Source organism: Eptatretus burgeri, chromosome 11, assembly GCF_056783735.1.
Source record: "Eptatretus burgeri isolate ZD-2024b chromosome 11, Ebu_testis_v1, whole genome shotgun sequence".
Lineage (NCBI taxonomy): Eukaryota > Metazoa > Chordata > Myxini > Myxiniformes > Myxinidae > Eptatretus > Eptatretus burgeri.
In genome coordinates, this window is record NC_140971.1 from 2,996,114 (window position 1) to 3,018,715 (window position 22,602).

The 22,602-nt window shown below is 46.4% G+C and overlaps 1 protein-coding gene across 9 annotated transcripts in view; it reads right to left on the reverse strand.

Annotated features, from left to right (window-relative positions):
* The window catches only part of SPEN (spen family transcriptional repressor), a 123,981-nt gene that overhangs the window by 23,876 nt on the left and 77,503 nt on the right, over positions 1-22,602 (reverse strand). For 7 of the 9 annotated variants that reach the window (XM_085847725.1, XM_085847729.1, XM_085847724.1 and 4 more), the window contains 4 exons: positions 18,201-18,314; positions 16,099-16,208; positions 3,459-11,526; positions 87-323 (listed from right to left, as the gene is read on the reverse strand). In XM_085847725.1, coding sequence (XP_085703851.1) covers positions 87-323; positions 3,459-11,526; positions 16,099-16,208; positions 18,201-18,314 — 8,529 coding nt within the window. The remainder of the gene's footprint in view (positions 1-86; positions 324-3,458; positions 11,527-16,098; positions 16,209-18,200; positions 18,315-22,602) is intronic. The other 2 variants (XM_085847723.1, XM_085847728.1) reach the window with 2 other exon arrangements.

Genomic DNA, 22,602 nt, shown 5'->3' on the forward strand with positions numbered 1-22,602 from the left:
ATGGAGGATATTCGAAAACATAACAAGGTTGATCAAGTGCTCGTGCCGCGTGAATTTGGGTGTCGTCATGCCCTCACTCAACCCACCTTGGATTGCGAGCGGACCGCCGTAGCCAATTCCGAATGAGAGGCGGCAGAAGGAGGCTCCGAACGTCCGTGAATAATGTGGTCCATTTGAGAAGCGGCCAAGAACGAATGGCCGGCGGTCGACACGTCCGTGCCACCTCCCGTTAGGACACTGCCAAAATGAGAAGGGCCAAGGCCCTCTGTGGCACCGCGGGTGTCACGGGGGGATTTGATGCACGTGGCTTGCTCAACTTCAGCCTTGGGAAATGGGGCAGCAGACAAGACGAGTGTGTTAAAACACCTGACAATCCGTGGTGTCATATCTCACCCTCCTGCCCTTGGCAGATATTTTGCTATCATTGGACCAAAACGATGGTTACAAGTTCAACCGGACCAAATGCAACAAGTTAATCTCACAACAAAAAGAGTTGGATATTTATCAAAGGGTCTGATGATGGGCTTGTTTATTTATTTATTTCTATAAACAAGAAAAATATTTTTGATCTTTTCACTTGTGATGCAAATGTCTGCCAACTTGAGGCAATACGCAACTTTCAAAATGATGTATGAATGCTAAAAACGAGGCCTTTTGTGCATGCGCAGTTTGTGTGCTTCAATAACCCGGTTCTGCTTATCCAGGCACTTCTAACCTGCCATTACGAGCACGGAATCTGCAATGCAGAGTCTTTTATATATTTTAAATTTTTTTTGGTATACAATGTCAAGGCTCGTATAAAAGTAAACACACATAACGTTTAACAAATGGAGCAGGAGACAAGAGGGGCGGCACAACACAGTGTGGAACAGACACATGAGGAGATCTGTGGAAGGGAGAGGGATGGGGTGGGGTACACAGGGTATACAAGATGGACACTACAGGGACTTTCAGGAGGGAAAGCAGAGAATTTGAAGGAGTTTGGGTTGGATTAACGGGGGTAGAAAAGATCAAGGATTTGCATGGGGGAAGATAATAGATGGTGGTGAACAGCTGTTTTGAATACCTGGCGGGAACAGTGGGATTGAAGAGAGTGTGGGAGAGTTTGCTCCAGAGGCGGAAAAAAAAGAGGAATGAAAGAGTGAAGGTGAGCAGCGATTCTTGATTGTGGTAGTTTTACCAGAAGGGGGTTACTGGCAAACCTTGAGCACCATGTGGAAATATCGGGGAGACAGATCCCAGACAGAGCAGGGGGGGGGGGCGAGGCCGGAGAGGAGACGGTAGAAGACAGAAATACCACTGACCTACGTGCGGTGAGAGAGTGAGAGACAAAAAGACTCAGCCTCATCGTGTGAGATACCAATTAAATAATCCTGAATGCCTTGGTTTCCACAGCATGAAGACAAGGAAGGTGCGAGGTGGGAGCACCAGCCCATAGGGGAGAGCAGTACTTCATCAGGCTGCGGTTGAAAGCCTTGTACGTGGTCAGGAGCTCAGGTGTGCCAAGGATCATTAAAAAATTGGTGCGGCCTGTTCCAAGTCAAGACATTGTTGGGCTGGCCAAAAAATAATAATAAAATAAAATAAAAATAGGAGCTCAAGACCCTTGCGAGCTGACAGAGGGTTGACCAAGATGACGCGTCAACATCTAGGAAAGGCTTATTTTGGTTTTACATGATGAGCACCCCCTAAATTATCTTCAAAAGGGGTGTTTAAATGAACCCAAACACCCAGTTTTCATTCATGCACCACCTTGGAGTCCCCTGAGTATGCATGCAAAGTTTGGGGCCACGAGGTTTCATGGTTTTGGAGTTATGGAGGAGAAGGGTGAAACTGACTGACTCACATCGACATTTTTCATGATTGGTTGATTTATTTATTTATTTATGTATTTAACATGGTCTACGCTCATGGAAGAGCAATGGCACAGAACAAAGGGAACAGATTTTGACTAGTTTGTGATTTTGTCAAGGTCTGATGAGAGGGAATAGGCTGCTGCCCATCTGTCAGAAGGATGAGAGATGTCAAGGCAGAGTGGAGTCATCAGCACAGAGATAGAGGATTTTCCAGAGAGTCAGTGAGATCATTGATGAAGATTAGGAATAATATGGGCCTAGAACATTGCCTTGGGGTACTCCAGACTTGACAGGGAGAGGAAAATAAAGGGTTCCATTGAGAGACACATGGTGACAACAAGAGTGGAGGAAGTCGTAATCCAAGAGTGGAGTTGGCCTTGGATTCCATAGGCAGACAGTTTGGAGAGCAAGGCAGGATGCCAGACTGTATCAAAAGCTCCAGGTATGTTCATCAGAGAGACAGATCTGATCTCACATCTGATATTGAGGGCCTCCACCATTGGTGGGAGAGTAGAAACAGCACGTCCAAGGGAGAGTGACCAGGTCGGAATCTGAATTGACGATTTGAGATGAGGCTGTTGGAGAAAAGGAATGATTTTATGTCAACTGTGGTGATGGATTCCATGACCTTGCTGATGATTAAAAGTACAAGAAGCTAATTGGGTTGTCGTTAAGGGAGATCTGTTTTTGGACCTTTTTATGTAATGTTGGCCGATTTCCATTTTCCCATTTGGATATAGGAGACCAGTCCTGAAGTGTTTAAAATAAATGTGAATGTGAAGCACAAATGTAGAAGCAGGTCACACTTTATGACCCATGAATACATGGGGTCCACAAATAGTGGGGTCCAACAGCATATATTTATAACGACACTCACAGGCCATTTAACTCCTGCTCTACCACCCCCCCCCTCCCTCCTCCAAAACATGATTAAAAGTAAATATCGTTTTAAACTTACACTGTGCATTGACAAGCCCCAGATATGACTTTCCTGTCTGTGTAAAGAAGCACAAAGGTTTTACATAATTAAACTTTTTTCACTTCCATCATAAACTCGAAATAAAATTATCACATTTATCGATATTGGCGTGCCGTCACATGTGCCATCATGCTTTTGGGGGAATTTATACATATATGGCATAGAGGATAAGAATGTCAGGAAAAAAAATATCGGATACTTTCACATGGATTACAAGGACGTGAGGAAATAATCCGGAGATTGAACAGAATTTTGGACTTTAGCCTGGGATCCCGGTATCACAAACATTCCCAGAGGCTACGATTCAATTCAGGAATAACTGGCCTGCTATTAAAGGAGTTAACAAAGACAAAGGGACGCTTTGTCGGGAGTACAAACAACACCATTGTGTGATTTGCCTTTCTGCATCCATCTCAATTTCAATAAAATTGAAGTTTTCATGACACAAAAGACTGACATAAATAAATGATCTCCCAAATAACAGCAAAAGAAAGTGATGAAATCAAGCCAAATACAACGGAAAAAGAACCTGAGTTTGTGCGTATCATGTTGTGCCAAGTGCAATGCCCTTTGGGAGCATTTATGGAGAGAAAAGGCTGTGCTTGCGAGTAAAGATTAATTACCTGTGAAGGAGTTAAGCTCCGTGTAGTGGGACTGAGAGCAAGACCGGACAGCTGACGATATTGTGCACCCACGAGTACTGCTTCTCCATACGTCCCACGGTAGTCAGTGAAGCTTTTATTTCCTGAAGCCAGCATACTGTGACCAGTCAGCATCATTTGTACACCCCCGCGATGGGACTGTGAGGATGGCAGGCCGGTCAACTTGCTTCCGGCTTCTTTCCCTGATGGTTTATTCCCACTTGGAGAGGACTTGGCCTCAGGTTTGCTGTCAGGTGTACAAGAAAGACGTGCCTCTCCATCATGCGGGCAAGCTGAAGACTGATAAAACCGCCCCTCTCGAAGCATCATCTCCTGACTGTATTGATCATGGCAACCTCCTGTGGGTGTCATGACGACCACCTCGGGTCCTGTCATCCGTGTGCCACCCTGCCCATATGCCACCATCCCGTGATCATTTTCAATGCCTCCTCCCCCATTGCGAGTTCCAAACGTCTGCAGACGTGATGTTCCGGTGTGCAGTTCAACATGGGGTATGCTTGATCGAGAATAAGAGGCTCCTGCAGCACCCATAGTCGAAGATAAATGTCCTGGAGAAATAACAGAGGTGGCTGCTGTAAGGACACTGGCAACGACACCACATTGTGTCGAGCTGGGGTCGTTTGGCCGCAAGTACGCTGCAACAGGCACCGAAGGTGAAACCTTGGAAAAAGAGGGTGACAGCCCACTGGAAACCCGTGGGGAATGTGGCTCCTGCTTGAAGGCCTTCGCTTCAGGCAAACTATGTCCTTCAGACTCCAAAGTCTTTGTCTGAGTCATTGTAATGACTGAAGCCTGCTCTGCCGAGCGACGTCCTGGAATACTGGAACATGGAAAAGCAGAGCTCAGCTTGAGGCTGCAAGGTGATTGGTTTGTAAGTGGTGGACGTTCCTCTGGCTTTTGAAGGGTCACGTGGGTAGAAAAATGTGGAAGATGATGTGCAAAACTTGAGGCTGGTGACTTGTAAGACAGGGAGGCTTGCGATATCTCTGACGACTTTCCAATGGATTTCGGAACTGAGGGGACAACTGCAGCTGACTGATTACCCACAGTATCATTGTCAAGAGAAGTGGCAGCGGGTATCTGACTGATTGGAGCACTCACACGGAGCGGACCTTCTGTTTTCTGTCCAGAGTGGCTAAGCAAGACTACTGTGCCTTCTGATGTTTTCACTCGCAGCCTCGCCCCAGATACTGCTGGCCCTGTTTCAGTGGTTCGAGTATTGCTAAATGGCAAGAACGACATTCCTGCCGGGAATGTCCGGCCTGCAGATGGCATTGTTTGATGCCTGAGAGTAGACGTCGAAGGATATGGGTGGGTAGGAGCAACTGCTGTGGTGGCAATTTCATTGGGAGACGAAGCAACGGTAGATGGTGGAATGACTCCACTTGTGCCTTCCATGAAAGCTTGCTTGAAGCGTTGCTTTGGAAGAGAAAGACTTACAGGAAGTGAAGGATTCGGGTCTTCCTGCTGTGGTGCACAAAAGCGCACCGGTGGACTTATTACAGAGCGAGGTGAAGACACCGGCCGCCTTTCATACCCACCTGAAACTACCTCACAATGAGATGGACGTGAAGCCTCCACCAGTCGGGTTACCTCGCAAGATCGTGCATAAGCTTCAGGCAAAGACGATCGTTTGGTATCAGCAGAATCTAAGGGAGTAGGATGAGTATCCTCAACCTGGGAAGAAAGTCGTGGCTGAACCAAAGCACTTGTGACAACAGTGGAGGTCACAGTGGAATGCACTCCACTTCCTGCAGGAACATACTTTGGTTCCATGAGAATCTTACGCAGAGTGCTCGAATTAGGATCTAGGTCTGAAGCCTTTGTATCTGGTGGGGGAGCTGCTGGAGGTGGTGTTGACCGTGTAGCAGTCAATTCATCTGGTCGTGAAGACAAGGGCATAGCTCCACCAATTCCCGGCACACCAGCTGAAAATTTTGGTGGTGGTCCCCCTGCCACAACAGGCTGCAAGAGCGACCGAGGCTTGTAAGATGGATCACTTGCGAAATCTGGAGGAAGCGAAAGTGGTGGTGGCTCTGGAAGCAACAGTCCACCACGCACAAGGGTGCCCACTGTACCAGTGGAATGGTGGAGTTGGGTCGTGCTGTGTACCAAAGGAGGTCGTAAGATGTTACCAGGCACGCTAAATACAGACTTTAAGTCTGGGAAAACAATCAATGGCTGTGAAACAGATGGTGGATCTGAAGGCCGTACTATTGCTTGATTAATCTCAGTATTTGGTAAATGTCGACTAGCATCAAAAGGGAAGGTTGCAAGTATCGTCTGACTGGAGACCGAGACAGGTGAATCAAACTGTGGTTTGATTTTTAGGTCATCTTTCTCAGGAATAGAATCTCGTATGTGTAACTGTCTATCACCGCCACTTCCCAATGCAGTACCAGATGCAGTGGGTTCCACCGATTCGGACTTTAAGGCCTTAGTATCCAAAATATCACTCTTACGACTGGCACTGCCTCTGCGACCACGACCCCGACCACGACCCCGCTCAGGCCGCGCTCTCAACCTTCCTGATGACAATGTCAGCGTTTCACAAGGTTCCTCAGCCTGCTGTGCAGCCACTGCTGTAGCCTGCGATTCGGGAAGCTTAGCCACCAGCTGCTGCTTGACACGTGGCGTCAGAGGTTGCAAATGGGCATCTGTTTCACATTGCCTGGATGCGGTGCAACTTTGGGTAGCTTGCCCACCAAAGACCTCAGCTTCTGAGCTCTTCTCATCCCCCATTATTGAATCAATGGCTGCTGCTAGCTCCGTTTCTGAGGGCTTCTCCTCGGCCCCTTCAAAGGATTGTGCAGTTGCTTGGCCAGGCCCAATACCAGTGACTGCTGCTGAAGCATCAGCCAGCCGCTCAATATTTTCCACTGCCTGCTCAAGCTCTGTTTGCCGAACCTCCACCGTTTCCATGGCTGTAACTGACCTCGATGTCAGAGTCGTCTTGTCACATTGTTTCTTATCCTGGCATCTACTATATGTCAAGGATAAATCATCATTTTCTTGGAACTCTTTCTCCTCTTCCAAAGGACAACCTTCTAAATCCAATTCATCAACAACCTGAGGTTTCGTTCCTTTCGATCCCTGAGAACTGTTGTGGCGACTGCCGTTTCCACCACTCAAAATTTGACTGCCTGCTCCCCGCCGTGTCACACGCCGCTGTACTCTGGTTTTCCTCCCAGATGGAGCTACCTCTGCTGTCAAAGCTGGCTCACTTGTTGCTTCATTGCTAGAGTCTTGTTTTTGATCATCACTTTGAGATGTATTTACAGAACAAGCAGCCCTATGATCTTGACCAACACCATTGTCTGTTGCCTGTCTGCCACCTTCGGATTGTATGCTTCTTCGTCGATTTTTTGGTGGTCGACCACGTCTAACTTCTCTGGCTGGTTGCTTTCTACGGCTTGGGCGTCCAGAATTGCATGTCGTTTCAGTATCTGTCCGCACGGTGGCATAGACAGACTTAACATTGCACCTTCGGACACGCCCAGTTTCAACTGCAGGAGTCGTAACCAGTTCAACACTTGCATCCCCAGCATTACTACATGCTCCTGATGCTCTCGCAGCATCGGCAGTTTTTCGTGCCAATCTTGGAGAAACTCTGTCCATCTCAGATGCTCGATCTAGATCTACGTCTGGACACATCATTCGGCGCAACTTGTCAGCACTTCCAATTCTTTCACTCTTTCGTGTAGCAGTCCGCTCCTCTGCGTCTTCAGCAGGTACTTCAGAGGTACCAGCATGTTGGACACCAATACGAGGTCGTTTTGTTTTTGCAGGTTTGCGGCATTCTCGTTGCTTCAATCCTTCTGCACCAACGCATGCTTTGCTGGTTTTCTGATCTTCATTTACAGGTGAAGGAAGAGAGACTACCATCTCTTTACTTTTATCACACAAGTTTGGAAGGTCAACCTCCATTTGCATCCCATGGCCCTCATGTAAAGACGTTTCACTTACATTTTCTGAAGTGGCACCTGTGTCAACATGGGTATTTGTCAAAACATCTTCCTTAATCAAATTGGAGTCTGGCCCAGCAACTGGTGAACTTTGCTGCGCTGCCTTTCCCGGCAACTGTAACAGTTTGTCCAATCCCTCTCTGGTTGAACTTGAACCACTTTCTTTGGTTACTATCGACTTTTCACTTTCATTGTTGGTTACTATCGACTCTTTGTAAGCTACTTCTGTGGTCCCTTTATCATCTGGTAGCATTGGATTTTGCAGCTGAGAATTCACTTTTGATGGGGTTGGAAGCAATTCCTTGTCATCAAGTGACTCATCTCCACACAGTGAAGCATGTCTGGGTGATTGAACAGAAATGTCTGCCACCTTGATACTTTCACAGCTTGGGGAGACAGACATATTCCCCTCTGGAGTTTTTGTGACTTCATGGTCAATTGGATTGCCACGGGTGCTTTGAGACAAATCCATCATCATGGCTCCACATTCTTCTTTGCTTACGGCAATTTTAGATTCATTTGTTGACAAGCGTTTACATTTTTGTCCAGAGGCTTGCAAGCAATGCAACTCTGCAGTATCCAACCTTGCATCCCGAACTGTGCGTTCAACAACCGACTCCACAGGGTCAGTGTATTTAACCTTCTTTTGGCTGGAAGTGACTATCCGACAATTATTATCACTTGGTGGCTGTTGCTGCTCTTCCATCCAATCAGTTTTAATCTTAAAAGAAGGAAATTTTCCAGGAGAGATGCTGGATTCAACCACACTGCCAGATACGCCTCTAGGTTCTACACGGTTCTCTAATACTGGGGTGAGGTGTTGGTTGATAGGAATTATGTTATATTGAAGCATGGGTACTCTCGGCTCCTCAGCCTTGCTGGCTAATGTCTGAGCATTATCTCTGCTAGGTACGATGACCTCTTTAAATCTGGCTGCACTTACTATGCCCTCTTTGTTCCTCTGTTCTTTGTGTTGCAGTCTTGTCAGCTCCACATAGCGGCTATGAAACAGGCCAACCGGCTCCGGCCCACTTAAGGCTTGATCCCTGTTTCTGCCCTCCTCAGCAGTAGCTCCTTCTAATGCCACCCGGCTTAGTGCGATTCCTCCAGTTATGACTGCAGCTACATCCACTGATGTGTTATCAATCTTACAATCATCCTCTCCACCCCAGCGAACAACATGTTCAAGGCGTTTAGCATCTTCCTCGAAGATTGAACTGTGCAGGAAGCGGGATGCAAATAGTTGCTGTCGCTCCTCAGCTTCCTCTTTCACCTCTGCTTTTTTCCCTCCATCTCCAGGCCCACCATGTCGCTTCTTCTTTTTCATGTACCATGGTGGAGTAGGCTTTGCAGGGCAAATACGCTCATTATCTCTGTCAACGAGACGCTCCTTCTCAAGGCCAAGGTTTTCCACTTGGAGCTCAGATGTGGCACCTTCATTTGCTTCCATACCACCTCCTCCAAAAAATGACAGATTCTCATCCCGTGAAGAAGAAAGTGTTTTTGCTCTCTCAAGCAGGGCCTTCGTATCTGGTGTGATTGAATGATCCAAAGAAAAGGAATAGCTCTTCATCCTTTTCGGAACACTGGGCAAAACTAGAGAGGGAGAGGGCTGCTGTTGAGGGACACGTACAGTGCTGGTGGTGGGACGGTCCAAAAATGAAAGACGAGCAGGACATGTTACTCCCCCACTGACACTGCGGTCACCATTCTCATCATCTTCAGAATCTGTGCGAACCTCCCCAGGTTCCAGATCAGAAGGTGCTTTCTTTCTCAAGTCGTCACACCTCACCATGTTACAGGGCAATGACACTATAGATGATTCATCTGTTCGACCAATATCTCCCACAGGCTGTGGAGATACCTCCTCCATACTTAAAGGCTTCAAGGATTCTCGAGCTTCCTCAGATAGAGGTTCGGTGCCATCATCTGCTCGAGAGTCACGATAATTTCGCTCAGGCCTCTGCAAGCCTTTACTCGAAATATCAACATCAAGGCGTCTCCTTTTAAAATGGGGTTCAGACACAGCTGTTGAAAGAGCGGAGCTTATCCCTGGTTCAGGAGAAGGCAGTGCCAGCAGCAGAGGTGAGGCGGGTAGAACAACTGATGAAGTCATCGAGGCATTTCCTGCTTCAGATTGCCGCGTTGCATCTTTCTCTCGTTGGCGTATACGTGACAACTCCATCTGCTTGCGAAAACTTTGTGAGTGGTCAATATTTATCCCAGAATCTGTCCTACAATTAATCCCCTTACCTGGAGACCTGCTTGAGACCTGCAATATAGATTCTAGTGCCTTAATTGCATGAGATGGTACAGAAAGATGCATAGGGGTAGGTGGTGGGGGTGGAGGAGGAGGTGGTGGTGGTGGTGGTGGTGAAGGAGGAGGTGGCGGTGGTGGTGGTGGTGGTGGTGGAGGTGGCGGTGGTGGACTGCTCATTTCCATTTCCTGTGGTTCGTGCTTCAGTTGACCGAACTCAACTTTAAAATCCACTTTGACAATATGCAGACTGAGGTCTATCTGTTTCTCATTGAAAAATTGCTTATGTTCTAAAGATGGCGATGAAGTCACTGAAGTTGCCAGTAACTCAGCAAGGCCTGGCCTGAGCAAAGATGGTGACAGTGTTGAGCTTGGAGAGCTATGCCGCTGTTGAAGACACTTGATCGTACGTGTAACAGACCGATTTCGATGGTGCTCACTATGCCGATCACATTGTCCCATGTTTTCAATGTCTATCTGTTTTTCACAGCTGACTATCTCCTCACGATGCCCACCATCCTGTTCCCGTGGTCTCTGCCATTCAGCATTTGCAAACCTTCTTTTGCGTTCCTCCATCCGACGGCGATTGGTTTCAACTATTTCAGTGGTAGGTTTTTCATCACAGCGACTTGGACGGCCTCCAGGTCTATGACGCTCTCGTTCTGTGCTTGTGCTTTTGTTTTGGCCAGCACTACCTTGGTTTATCAAAGTCAATCCAGGTGAGGGAACCTCAACCAAACTGAATAATGATGGCCTGTCTTTGTTTGGTCGCAACCGCCCACATTCTCCTTTTATTCCATCAAGCCTCAAACTTTCTGTCCTGTAAGGCTCGATTACAGATCGAGAAACCTCAGGGTCCAATTGAGATTGGTTCTTCGGCTTACTTACAAGTGGATCACGATCGCTAGGCCGCCCAGGTTCTCTCTCTTTGGAGGAGTGTCGATCCACGTTAGTCTGTGAAGAAGAGACAAGGACCTCAACTTTCGGGCGACAACCTGTGGTATCTTTTTTATATCGATCTCTTTTTGGACGTTTATTCCGTGGGTGTCGTCCATCTCGAGCATGCTCTTTTCTAAGTCGTGCGTCCACCTCCGAGTCAGAAGAAGCTGAGCTTGGCCCTTTCCATTGTCTGCTTTCGATACCACGGACAACACCATCACATCGATCATTTGCACTCGCATTCGAACCTCGCCGAGTAGCACCACCCCCATCTCCTTGTTTTTCCCAGTCAGCAGCTCCTCCACGACCATCTTTATGATGACCGCGCTCCCAAGCAAGAGACCAACCAAGCTTGTCAAATCGCTTTTCTGAGCGAAGGGCCTTCTCGTCCAAGGTGACCAAACAGTTGCTCTCTGGTTCAATGTCATAGCCACCCACAATCATATGACTATCTGGATCTGTGATAGATGGAGTAACAACCACTGATGGAGGCAGTGGAGGGGGTGGTGGCGGGAGTGGAGGAAGTTGCGGTGGAGTCTGGCTATTGGTATTCCGGGTAGGACTGAAATCTCGCACCCTGCGTTCACCACTCGCCCCATCCCTGTCACGGTCTCGGTCCCTCCGATAAGCAAACTCCCGTGCCTCTTGCTCAAATGTTCCCCTAAATTCACGGAAATCACATTGGTCATCATAATAATGAGGATCGTAGTATTCAAAGTGGTAAGGGTCCCATTCAGAGTAGAATTCCCGTCGTGTGTGGAATTCACGCCGATCATCCTCATGAAAAACAGTTGCCGTGTGCAGTGCCTCGAAGTATGATGCCCGGTCAGCAACACAGTCGTGGTACGCACCTCTCCGATCATCCCTGCTGGCATAAAAAAATAAGCCGATCAAAACTTGCAATAGATGTGCAACTATGTAGTCCATCCACTCAAAACCAGAGAAAGGCAGAACATTAAACTTGATGAAAACACTCTTTGAAAACTATTCCTGTTTTTCAAAAATGATTCATGTACAGTATTCACCAAAAAAATAAAATCTAATTATTCAGAGTATCTTCTTCTTCCTCTTTCGGCTTGCTCCCGCTAGGGGTCGCCACAGCGGACCAACTGTCTCCATTTTGCTCTATCCTCCACATCTTCCATTGACACTCCAACCACCCGCATGTCCGCCCTCACCGCATCCATGAACCTCTTCTTTGGCCTTCCTCTTCTCCTCCTGCCTGGCGGCTCCATCTTCAACATCCTTCTCCCGATATACTCCGTTTCCCTCCTGTGCACATGTCCAAACCATCTCAATCTCGCCTCTCTCACTTTGTCTCCAAACCGTCCTACCTGCGCTGTCCCTCTAATACACTCATTTCTTATCCTATCCATCCTCGTCACTCCCAACGAGAATCGCAGCATCTTTAACTCTGCCACCTCCAGCTCTGCTTCCTGTCTTTTGTTAGCGCCACCGCCTCCAAACCATACAACATAGCTGGTCTCACTACCGTCTTGTATACTTTCCCCTTCACTCTTGCAGCTACCCTTCTGTCACAAATCACTCCTGCAACTCTTCTCCACCCACTCCATCCTGCCTGCACTCTCTTTTCACTTCTCTCCCACACTCTCCGTTACTTTGGACAGTTGATCCCAAGTATTTAAACCAATCCACCTTCCCCACCTCAACTCCTTGCAACTGCACCATACCACCACCCTCCCTCTCATTTACGCACATGTACTCCGTCTTACTCCTACTGACGAACATTCCCCTTCTCTCCAGTGCGTACCTCCTCCACCTCTCAAGGCTCGATTCAGCCTGCTCCCTACTCTCCCTACAGATCATGATGTCATCTGCGAACATCATGGTCCATGGAGACTCCAGTCTGATCTCGTCCGTCAACCTGTCCATCACCATTGCAAACAGGAAAGGGCTCAGAGTCGATCCTTGGTGCAATCCCACTTTAACCTTAAACCGGTCCGTCATTCCTACCGCACACCTCACCGCTGTCACACTGTCCTCATACATATCCTGCACGATCCTCACATACTTCTCCACCACTCCCGACTTCCTCATACAATGCCACAACTCCTCTCTTGGCACCCTATCATAAGCTTTCTCTAAATCCACAAACACACAATGTAACTCTTTCTGGCCTTCCCTATACTTCTCCATCAACATTCTCAAAGCAAACATCGCATCAGTGGTGCTCTTTCCTGGCATAAACCCATATTGCTGCTCACAGATCGTCACCTCTCCTCTCAACCGAGCTTCCACTACTCTTTCCCACAACTTCATGGTGTGGCTTAACAACTTTATCCCTCTGTAATTTCCACAGCTCTGCACATCACCCTTATTCTTGAAAATCGGAATCAGTACACTTAATCTCCACTCCTCCGGCATCCTCTCACTTTCCAAGACTTTATTAAACAATCTGGTTAACAACCCCACTGCCATCTCTCCTAAGCACTTCCATGCCTCCACTGGTATACCATCTGGGCCAACCGCCTTTCCACTTTTCATCTTCTTCATAGCAGTCCTCACTTCATCCTTACTGATCCACCCCACTTCCAGATTCACTATCTCCACCTCTTCCAACCTTCTCTCTCTCTCATTTTCTTCATTCATCAGCTCCTCAAAGTACTCCATCCACCTTCTCAACACACTCTCCTCGCTGGTCAGCACATTCCCATTTGCGTCCTTTATCACCCGAACCTGCAGCACATCCTTCCCAGCTCGGTCCCTCTGTCTTGCCAATCGGTATAAATCCTTTTCCCTTCTTTTGTATCCAGCTTCTCATACAGCTCGTCATATGCCTTTTCCTTGGCCTTTGCCACCTCTCTTTGTGCTTTTCGACGCCACTCCTTGTACTCCTGCCGACTTTCTTCATCTCTCTGACTATCCCACTTCTTTTTAGCCAACCCCTTCTCTTCCTTATACTTTCCTGTACTTCCTCATTCCACCACCAAGTCTCCTTATCTTCCTTCCTCTGTCCAGATGTCACACCAAGTACCTTCCGAGCTATCTCCCCTCACAACTTCTGCTGTCGTTGCCCAATCATCCCACCCATGTTTACCACCATCCAGCGCCTGTTTCACCTCCTCCCTAAATTTCACGCAAGAGTGTTCGTCCTTCAGCTTCCACCATCTGGTCCTTGGTTCATGCCTCACTCTTCTCCTCAACCTCACCTCGAAAGTCATCCTACAGACCACCAATCGATGCTGTCGAGCTACACTCTCCCCTGCCACAACCTTACAGTCACGAATCTCTTTCAGGTTGCATCTCCTACTTAAGATGTAATCCACCTGTGTGCACTTTCCTCCACTCTTGTATGTCACCCTGTGTTCCTCCGTCTTCTTGAAATACGTGTTTACCACTGCCATTTCCATTCTTTTGCAAACTCTACCACCATTTGCCCTTCCACATTTCTCTTGTTGAGACCGTACTCTCCCATCACCTCCTCATCCTCTTTATTACCTTCCCCAACATGACCATTGAAATCTGCTCCAATCACCACTCTTTCATCCTTGGATACACTCTCCACCACTTCATCTAACTCACTCCAGAAATCTTCTTTATATTCCATCTCACACCCCATATGTGGGGCATATGCACTGATGACATTCATCATCACCCCTTCAATTTCCAACTTCACACTCATCACTCGGTCAGACACCCTCCTCACCTCCAATACCCTCTTGACATGATCTTCCTTCAGGATTATCCCGACACCATTTCTCCTCCCATCCACACCATGGTAGAACAGTTTGAAACCACCTCCAATGCTCCTCGCCTTACTCCCCATCCACTTGGTCTCTTGTACACACAGTATGTCCACCTTTCTTCTCTCCATCATATCAGCCAACTCTCGCCCTTTGCCAGTCATCGTCCCAACATTCAGAGTCCCTAATTATTCAGAGTATAGTGTACTAAATTACACCTCTGGAATCAAGAACAACCAAAAATATACTCGCACACTGAGACGATTTTCATTCTCTTTCCCTATAATTATCTTCCAGTGTCTTCCCTGGGTGGCCAGACATTGTTCCCAAGTCAAGCAAGACAGAGGAAAGTGACTGATGCAGTTCTCCTAATTTTTTTTTTTTTGCCCATATTCAATTGCAACCAAGTGCAACTGAACAAAGGGAAAAATGATCATGTCATATTACCCTGAAGAACTATTACCTCTTGCTCCAAATGACAATTAAATATCCCTTAACCAGCATTGTAAAAGAACAAAACATACCCACTTGATAACAAAGATGAACAATCAACTGCATCAAACTTAGCACGCATTCCAGAGGTTTTACATTTTCGAGAACCAGGGATGAAACATCTATTGTTCCAAGGAATTGCACACCTTTTGTTAAAAAAATAAAAACCTGGAGGCACCTCGTTAAATCTGTCCCTGGAGTATGCTACCTCTAGACCCCTCTTCCCTCACTTCAATGGGACCACAACCAACTCCGTTCATGAGAAGGCCGAACACCTCAATTCTGTTTGCTTCCAGATCTTGTCCCCAAACCCCTCACTCCCTGTATCTCCCCGACACTTTCATACCCAACCGCTCCTGGAGACCCGAGAGCTCGACTCTGCAACAGGTCCCGACGGGATCAGCACAAGTGTGTTAAAAACCTGCTTGGTCACTCTTGTACATGCTCTTTCTGTTGTGTTTACCCCTATCGTTTGCCTTAGGTTAAGTTCGGTCACCTTTTAAGTCAGACATCACTGCGTTACACAAACATGGTGCAAAATCATATCCTCTTATCTTCAGGTTTATTAGCTTACTTCCAGTTATAAGCAAATTATGGAATCAATCATTCATCACTGTTGACATCAAATCCTCCCTTTACTCCAACAGCCTGATCTCAGGTCATCAGTTCGGATTCCAACCGAGTCATTCCACCCTGGACATGCTGCTTTTGTTCTCCCAACAATGGATGGAGGCCCTCAATCTCACATGAGATCAGTCCCATCTCTATGGACATATCTCGTGCTTTGAAGGTCTGGCATGCCGCCTTGCTCTCCACACACACTGCCTATGGCATTCAAGGCCTCCACACATTGTTTACCTACATCTTATTCTCTCAAAGCTAACTCGTGATCTTTTCTACCCTCCTTAAACCCCTCACAAGCACACCCCTTCCTTTCCAGGTTATCGTGTTCTCCCCTCTATCCCTCGCTCTCCTTTTCGTTTTTTTGCTCCATTTGTTTCAACTCCGGTTTTTCCCTTCCTCTTCTTGCTGTGTTTGAGCTTGATTTCAGTTTATTCATCCTGTGTCCTCCTTCCTCTCTCCTTGCTATTATTCTTCCTCAAAGTGTCCCTCTACCCTGCTGTTTGGGAGTTTCCCACTTTTCCACTACGTTCTTTCAGTCGAGTTATTTTTCTGTACTCAAGCTCTTTCACGAGCCTCACCTTGGTGTACTTTTTTATTTCAAGAAAAGTCCTTCCCCTCACCTCCGCTCAGAGTAGCTCTCATGTTCACGGATATACTCATGGACGTCTTGCCCAGAGCGCTCCATGCTCTGATAGAAGGCGGCTTGGCTGTCACGATTCGCGAAGTCCACCTGAGTGAAAGGAAAACTTTACGTGAGACAAGGAACAATTTTTTCCAGGAGATTAAAAGATATGTTCGAAACTTACTTCGATCATGAGGTTCCATCTTGTTCATCTTTATTTGCATTGGCTGTACATTAAATACAACGATTACAAAGTATATGAAGGGTAAACTTATCCACGCTTGGAATCGGAATACTCATTCTCTCCCATGTGCACGGATTTTGCACACAAAAAAATGTCATTATTTAATGCATTGCATAAGTTGCCATTTGTCTTGCTAATCAAATAAACTTACCATAAAATGCAAAATATTCCTCTTTTTCCCATTTATTCCTCTTCCCCCCCCCCCCCCCCCCCACCTGTGGAACCACCTTCCACACACTTCAATCTCATTCTTCTAACCAGTCTTCAAGACAGCTGATCACCACCACCTCAAGTCATCCCCCTGATGATATTTTCATGAATAACCATGATATTTTCCACACCCATTAAACCACTCTCCCAACCCTCCCAAAATTTTGCTTATGTATCCATATTGTCCACCCGTTGCACTCTCCTCTACCCCTCATCGTTACCTGGATCCCTTGTTTGTCTGTCTCCGTTTACTTTCTCCCTCTGCCCTGCTGTTTGCGTTTCCCCTTTATTTTGCTGTTGCCTTCGTTACAGGGTGTGTCATGATCTGGTGTGTGTCCTCGTTCTTCCACAAACCTTGACCACATATTAAAAATAAATAAATAAAAGAACAACAAATAATCACCATAGGCACATGTTCATTTCCACAATACAGCAACATGTCTGGGTGTATATTTTATGAAAAGGAGAAGTAAGGTGTGTGTGTGTGTGTGTGTGTGTGTGTGTGTGTGTGTGTGTGTGTGTGTGTGTGTGTGTGTGTGTGTGTGTGTGTGTGTGTGTGTGTGTGTGTGTGTGTGTGTGTGTGTGTGTGTGTGTGTGTGTCAATCAAGCTTTATTCAAAAGTGTTCCTGCTATCGTTAGAACAGAAATGTCACCATTGGAAAGCGAATAATCGATTTGCTTGGAACAAACATTTGTGTCCATTTAATCATAAAACTGCCTGTTTAAAAAGTCCGTCTTTCCAGGAGGGAAGAGGAAAAAGTAGGACATGGAGCTTCAATGTAGCAGTTCCAATGGTATGGACAGCAGGAACCCTTCAGAATAAAGCGTGACGGACACGGAAAGAACACACAAAAACTCTGTACCGTATATAAATACTTTTTGAAGCAATAGAGGAACATATAAAAGTACACGGAATCCTGTAAATCTCTCAGTCTCACCCTTGTGCTCAGGAAAAAAGAACCCACACATCAATTTCCAAGCTCGGTCACTGGAAGAAGTTCAGTCTCCCAAAACCCCTAAACCTCACCATCAACCATGATCTCACATGGGCACACCAAAAAGCAAAGCTGGCCTCTAAAGCCAACCCGCAGCCTGGCAATCCTGATCAATGCAACAGGTCTGACGCTACACTGCTCCTCCAGGATGTGCGTGTTCCTCCAGCAATTTTCTCCTGGTTAAACTCCCAAAATCCAGGTTTTCCGCACACCTCTTTTGTTCCTCTTTTCTCCTGTTTGTGGAATTGCCTTGTACCATCCTGCATCCCTACCCATGATCAATTCTGCTTTAATTAACCCTCTTTCGTTCATTCTTTCCTGTTATTGTGTCCAACTGTGGTCCCACTATCCCATTGTCAGGATGTTACCGTTTTACTCTCCATAAACTTTGCTCTTCCACAAGTCTAGATTTAGTACACAAAACTTGCTTAAAGCCATTTTTTGGTATCAAGTCTTGATTATAATAAAAAAAAAAAACCCCAAATCTTCACCACTATATTTTTTGGTAACAAATGTTCAACACGATAAACAAGCAGTCCTATAATGGAGGCCGTAGGGATGTGGAAGGTGCTTCAGCAACACACAGCTTTTGTCTCGGAATCATCTGGTTAAGTAACCCCATTATCCCCTCCACTGACAGACATTGCACACCTTTATGCGATTCCCAGACATTTTGCGTCCCTTTGTGTCCAAAACGGCAGCCTGGGCGCTCTCAATGTCGCTGTAAAAGACAAGTGCCATGCCTCGATGCCGATCCAACACAACCTGGCACACAAGAGAAATGACGACTGAGTGGATGCACCGCAACGTGGGTGAAAAACCGACATGCTGTAACCTGTCCGTTTCATTTCTCCGTCTCAACGTTACAGTTAATCGTCTGCACAAGCATTTGTCTCAAACATCCTCAAATCGATTTTCACTTTGACAAAACACGGTGATGTTTTGGAAGTCATTCATAATCATCCCCCTCTTCCTTCACGTGTGCAAGCGTCTCCCCCAAGTCTTATCTCATGCTATTCCTTCCAGGACGTCACGTCTCATGCTTGACGGTGCTGCAGTCTGCAAGGAATTAAAATTGAAAAGAGAAGAATTCTGTGAAATAAAATGTTGTCAGTAATCGTGGAAGGTGGAAACAAGTGTTCGTAAACTCTGTAAATTTAACAGGTAATGCACATCCATAACATAAATAATTTGCCGGTGTCTGTCCCTTTGTCACGTTCCGCATCATGCATGGTCACAAAATTTTGTACTACAATAAATAATCTTACAATTTTGCTTGGAGCATTCAAATATGCTTCCAACTTTTATTCTGTTCAGCCAAGGAGAAAGTAAGCCTTTCTCAGTGTTTGCCATGCCGGATGATGTCATGGGATTCCGTTGTGCAGCGCTTCAAGCCCAACCGGCATGGGGTCGTTATTGTTCTCTCCATTTATTTTGTACATCATGGGATCGTTGTTACCCCACGCACACAAAGCGAAAAGTGGGATGAAGAAATTGGGGAATGTCTGTTCGTCTGTCTGTCCATAAACGTCAGTTTGTGATTGAGGAACAACTTATTTAAATTGAATGTTATAATTTGAACTCAAATCGTAACATGAATCGGAAAACAAACCAGACGTTTAACGGTACTTTGGCTCTGAATTTGTCCCCATCACACGTGCATAGAGAAGAGTGAGATTGTTTTTAACCCTGTCTGCCTGCCTGGCAGTGAAACAAAATTTAAAATCATTCCAAGCAGGAAACTTACTGTTTTCAAGGACGTTATAAAGGATACAAACAACAGGCACGAAGAACTAATTTAACGCGTTTGATGGGGTGATGTAATAGACGTTGCATAAAACGGCGGTAAAACCGGGAATCAATTAAGTTATACGATTTTTACAATGTGTATAGTACTTAAATTTAATGTTATACTTAACACTGCGGAACACACATCGCCTTCTTATCACTTCCATGAACCTCTAGTTCAGCAGTACTTGGACATGTTTAATAAGAACACTGCATGGGGTCAACTTTCTGGTTATTGTTGTTGTTATTGTTGTTGTTGTTGTTGTTGTTCTATGGCTCTCTCATTGTCTCTCACTCATTATTGGTGTGTATATCCATTAGTTAATAAATAAATAAAAAGATGGGGAAGCATGTTGTGGTTGGTTTTCCACTTTCCTTGTACAAATTGAGGCCTAATTCCACAGGGATATTTTTGCGGGATGCAATTTATCTTCTTACTGTTCATCAGACAAAATTAAATGAACGTTACCTGGAAGTTTGTAATTGACTGTTTTTCAGACTTGTTATTCTTGTTTAAGTGTGTTGAAGAAATCCTTGATAAATGGTTTACTGTGGCTTAGGCCAAGGTCACATTTGCCACGGCGGCCGTGGGGTCTCCAAAATTTACGGCCACTAGCAATTATACGGCGGCCACAGTATTTCCATGGTCACACAATGTAGCAGTCACATATGTTTTTATTTTTCGGGGAGCCGCACGGTGTATTTAGGCCTCAGTCACATTTGCCACGGCGGCCATGGGGTCTCCAAAATCTACGGCCATTAGCAATTATACGGCGGCCGCAGTATTTCCACGGTCACACAATGTAGCAGTCACATATGTTTTTTATTTTTCGGGGAGCCGCACGGCGTATTTATAAATTGAGGAGACCGAAAACGTGGGTTTGCCATACGGTCTTTGATTTGATGTCGCACGGTGACCTTAGGGCGTTCCTGCGGCGGCCATAGAATTTTCAAGGCAGACGCAAGGTGCCTGCAAGGCGACCGCAGGGGGGCCGTAAGGCGAACGTGCGGCCAGACAGACGGTAACGAATGGGTTAATTTTCTCTTTTTTTTTAACCAGTTTTTTTTTTTTTTTTCGGCTTGTAGAATTGCTACAGCGAACGTAGAAATGAAAAAAGTTATAACTCCACATTATAATTCCACGGCGACCTTACAGCCTGCAAAATATAGCCATACGGCATAGGGCCACCCTGAGGCCACCTCAGAAACTCTGCGGCCGCCGCACGTTTCTGTCAATTCAGAGGGCGTAAGGCCGCCGTAACCTCGCCGTAGAGCAAATGTGACTTAGGCCTTAGGTCTTAGAAATTGTGGAGACCGAAAACGTGGGGTTGCCGTACGGTCTTTGATTTGATGTCGCACGGTGACCTTCAGGAGGCCCTGCGGCGGCCATATAATTTTCAAGGCAGACGCAAGGTTGCCTCAAGGTGCCCGCAAGGCGACCGGCCGAAGGCGAACGTGCGGCCAGATGGACGGTAACGAATGGGTTAATTTTTCTTAATTTTTTTTTACCATTTCTTTTGTTTCGGCTTGTCGAATTGCTACGACGAACGTAGAAATGAAAAAAGTTATAACTCCGCGTTATAATTCCACGGCCACCCTGAGGCCACCGCAGAAACTCTGCGGCCGCCGCACGTTTCTGTCAATTCAGAGGGTGTACGGCTGCCGTATCCTTGCCGTAGAGCAAATGTGACTTAGGCCTTACACACTTCAACTTCCCGAGAGAGGGAGGGAGAGGTGATGTAAGGTTAGGTGAGGTGAGATGGGTTGAGAGAGAGAGACTGGTGACGCAAATGGTGCCTTTATATAACAGTACTAGAAACACCTATTCCATTCGCAAGCAGTTTCGAAGAGATGGGGTGGTGGGAGGAGGGGGGGTGGGGGGTAAGGAGGGATAGTGGGGGAGGTGGGGCAAATATATTTTGTGCTGTGGGTAATAATCTCCCTGACCCTGGGGAATACAATCATGTATGCAAAATGTTGTGGAGATCGGCCCAGCCCTGTTGTTTTTTTTTAATGATTTTTCAGGTGTAAACACACACACACACATACAAAGAATTGCCTTATTTTACATCGTGGGATCGTTTTACAATGTACAGTACATTTCGAGATCAATGATAATGCTGTGCTACACTGTGAAATATCTTGCCAATTGCAGCGCTGGTAATAACAAGCATGTAACAAAGGGGAGCCTGTACATGATCAGCATCAATTGGAAAGTGACAAACACCCACGCAGACACGTCACCACCACCTGAACCGACATCACCATCCACACAGATGCTGCGCAAAAGACGTCAATTACAATCATATCTCAGGATTCTCACACTTCTCTTCCATCACAAATATCTTCTCACACAGATGTACATGTACCCAGGAGGGAGCCAAAATGCAAATGGACAATGCGGAAACGGCGAATGCCGAACCATGAACCAATAAATTCCACATTCCTGTGACACTTTCAGTCAAACGTCATGGACAACTGGTTCGTGAAGGACTTGGGGGGAGGGGTGGGGGGGAAACATACTGCAACTGACCCCTAAAGAAGTAAGATGGGTAATATTTCTATGACAAGCAAATATCACCAGTCGCTTGACCGAAGGTAATACTAATGGGGGCAGGGTAAAAAAAGAGTGAGAGAGGGGTGGGGGAGAGTGAAGAGGTTGAGGGGAAAGGAGAGAGGAGGGAAGGGAATCGAGGAGGGGTGGGGGAAAGGGAAGACAGTGTGAGGTGAGAGGAAGGGAAGAGAAACCGTGCGGTGGAGCATTAATTACGATTAATTGTCTCATAAAAATGATTCTGCAGAGAATACCAGAGAATATTTAAATAAAATGATGTCTGAAATCCATTTTCTACCGGTCATACAATAAACACCGCCCGAAGACAAACTCCAGTCCAGACGTGTCTGGAGACAAACACTGCCCAGACGCGTCCGGAGCCAAGCTGGCCAGACACAAACACCGCTCGGACACATCTGGAGATAAGCTGCCGTCCGGACATGTCCAGCGACAGATAGACAGAGCGAGAGCGAGAATATGGGGGAAGGGGAGTTAGCAGAGAGAATATATTATGCTTTATGAAGAGAAAACACACACACACACACACACACACACACACACACACACACACACACACACACACACACACACACACACACACACACACACACACACACACACGATAATTTTAAGGGAATCGACAGGTTGGAGTCAGTGTAATTACCGACTTCAGTACGTACTGTGTACAACCCAGAAACCTTGAGTAGCTTT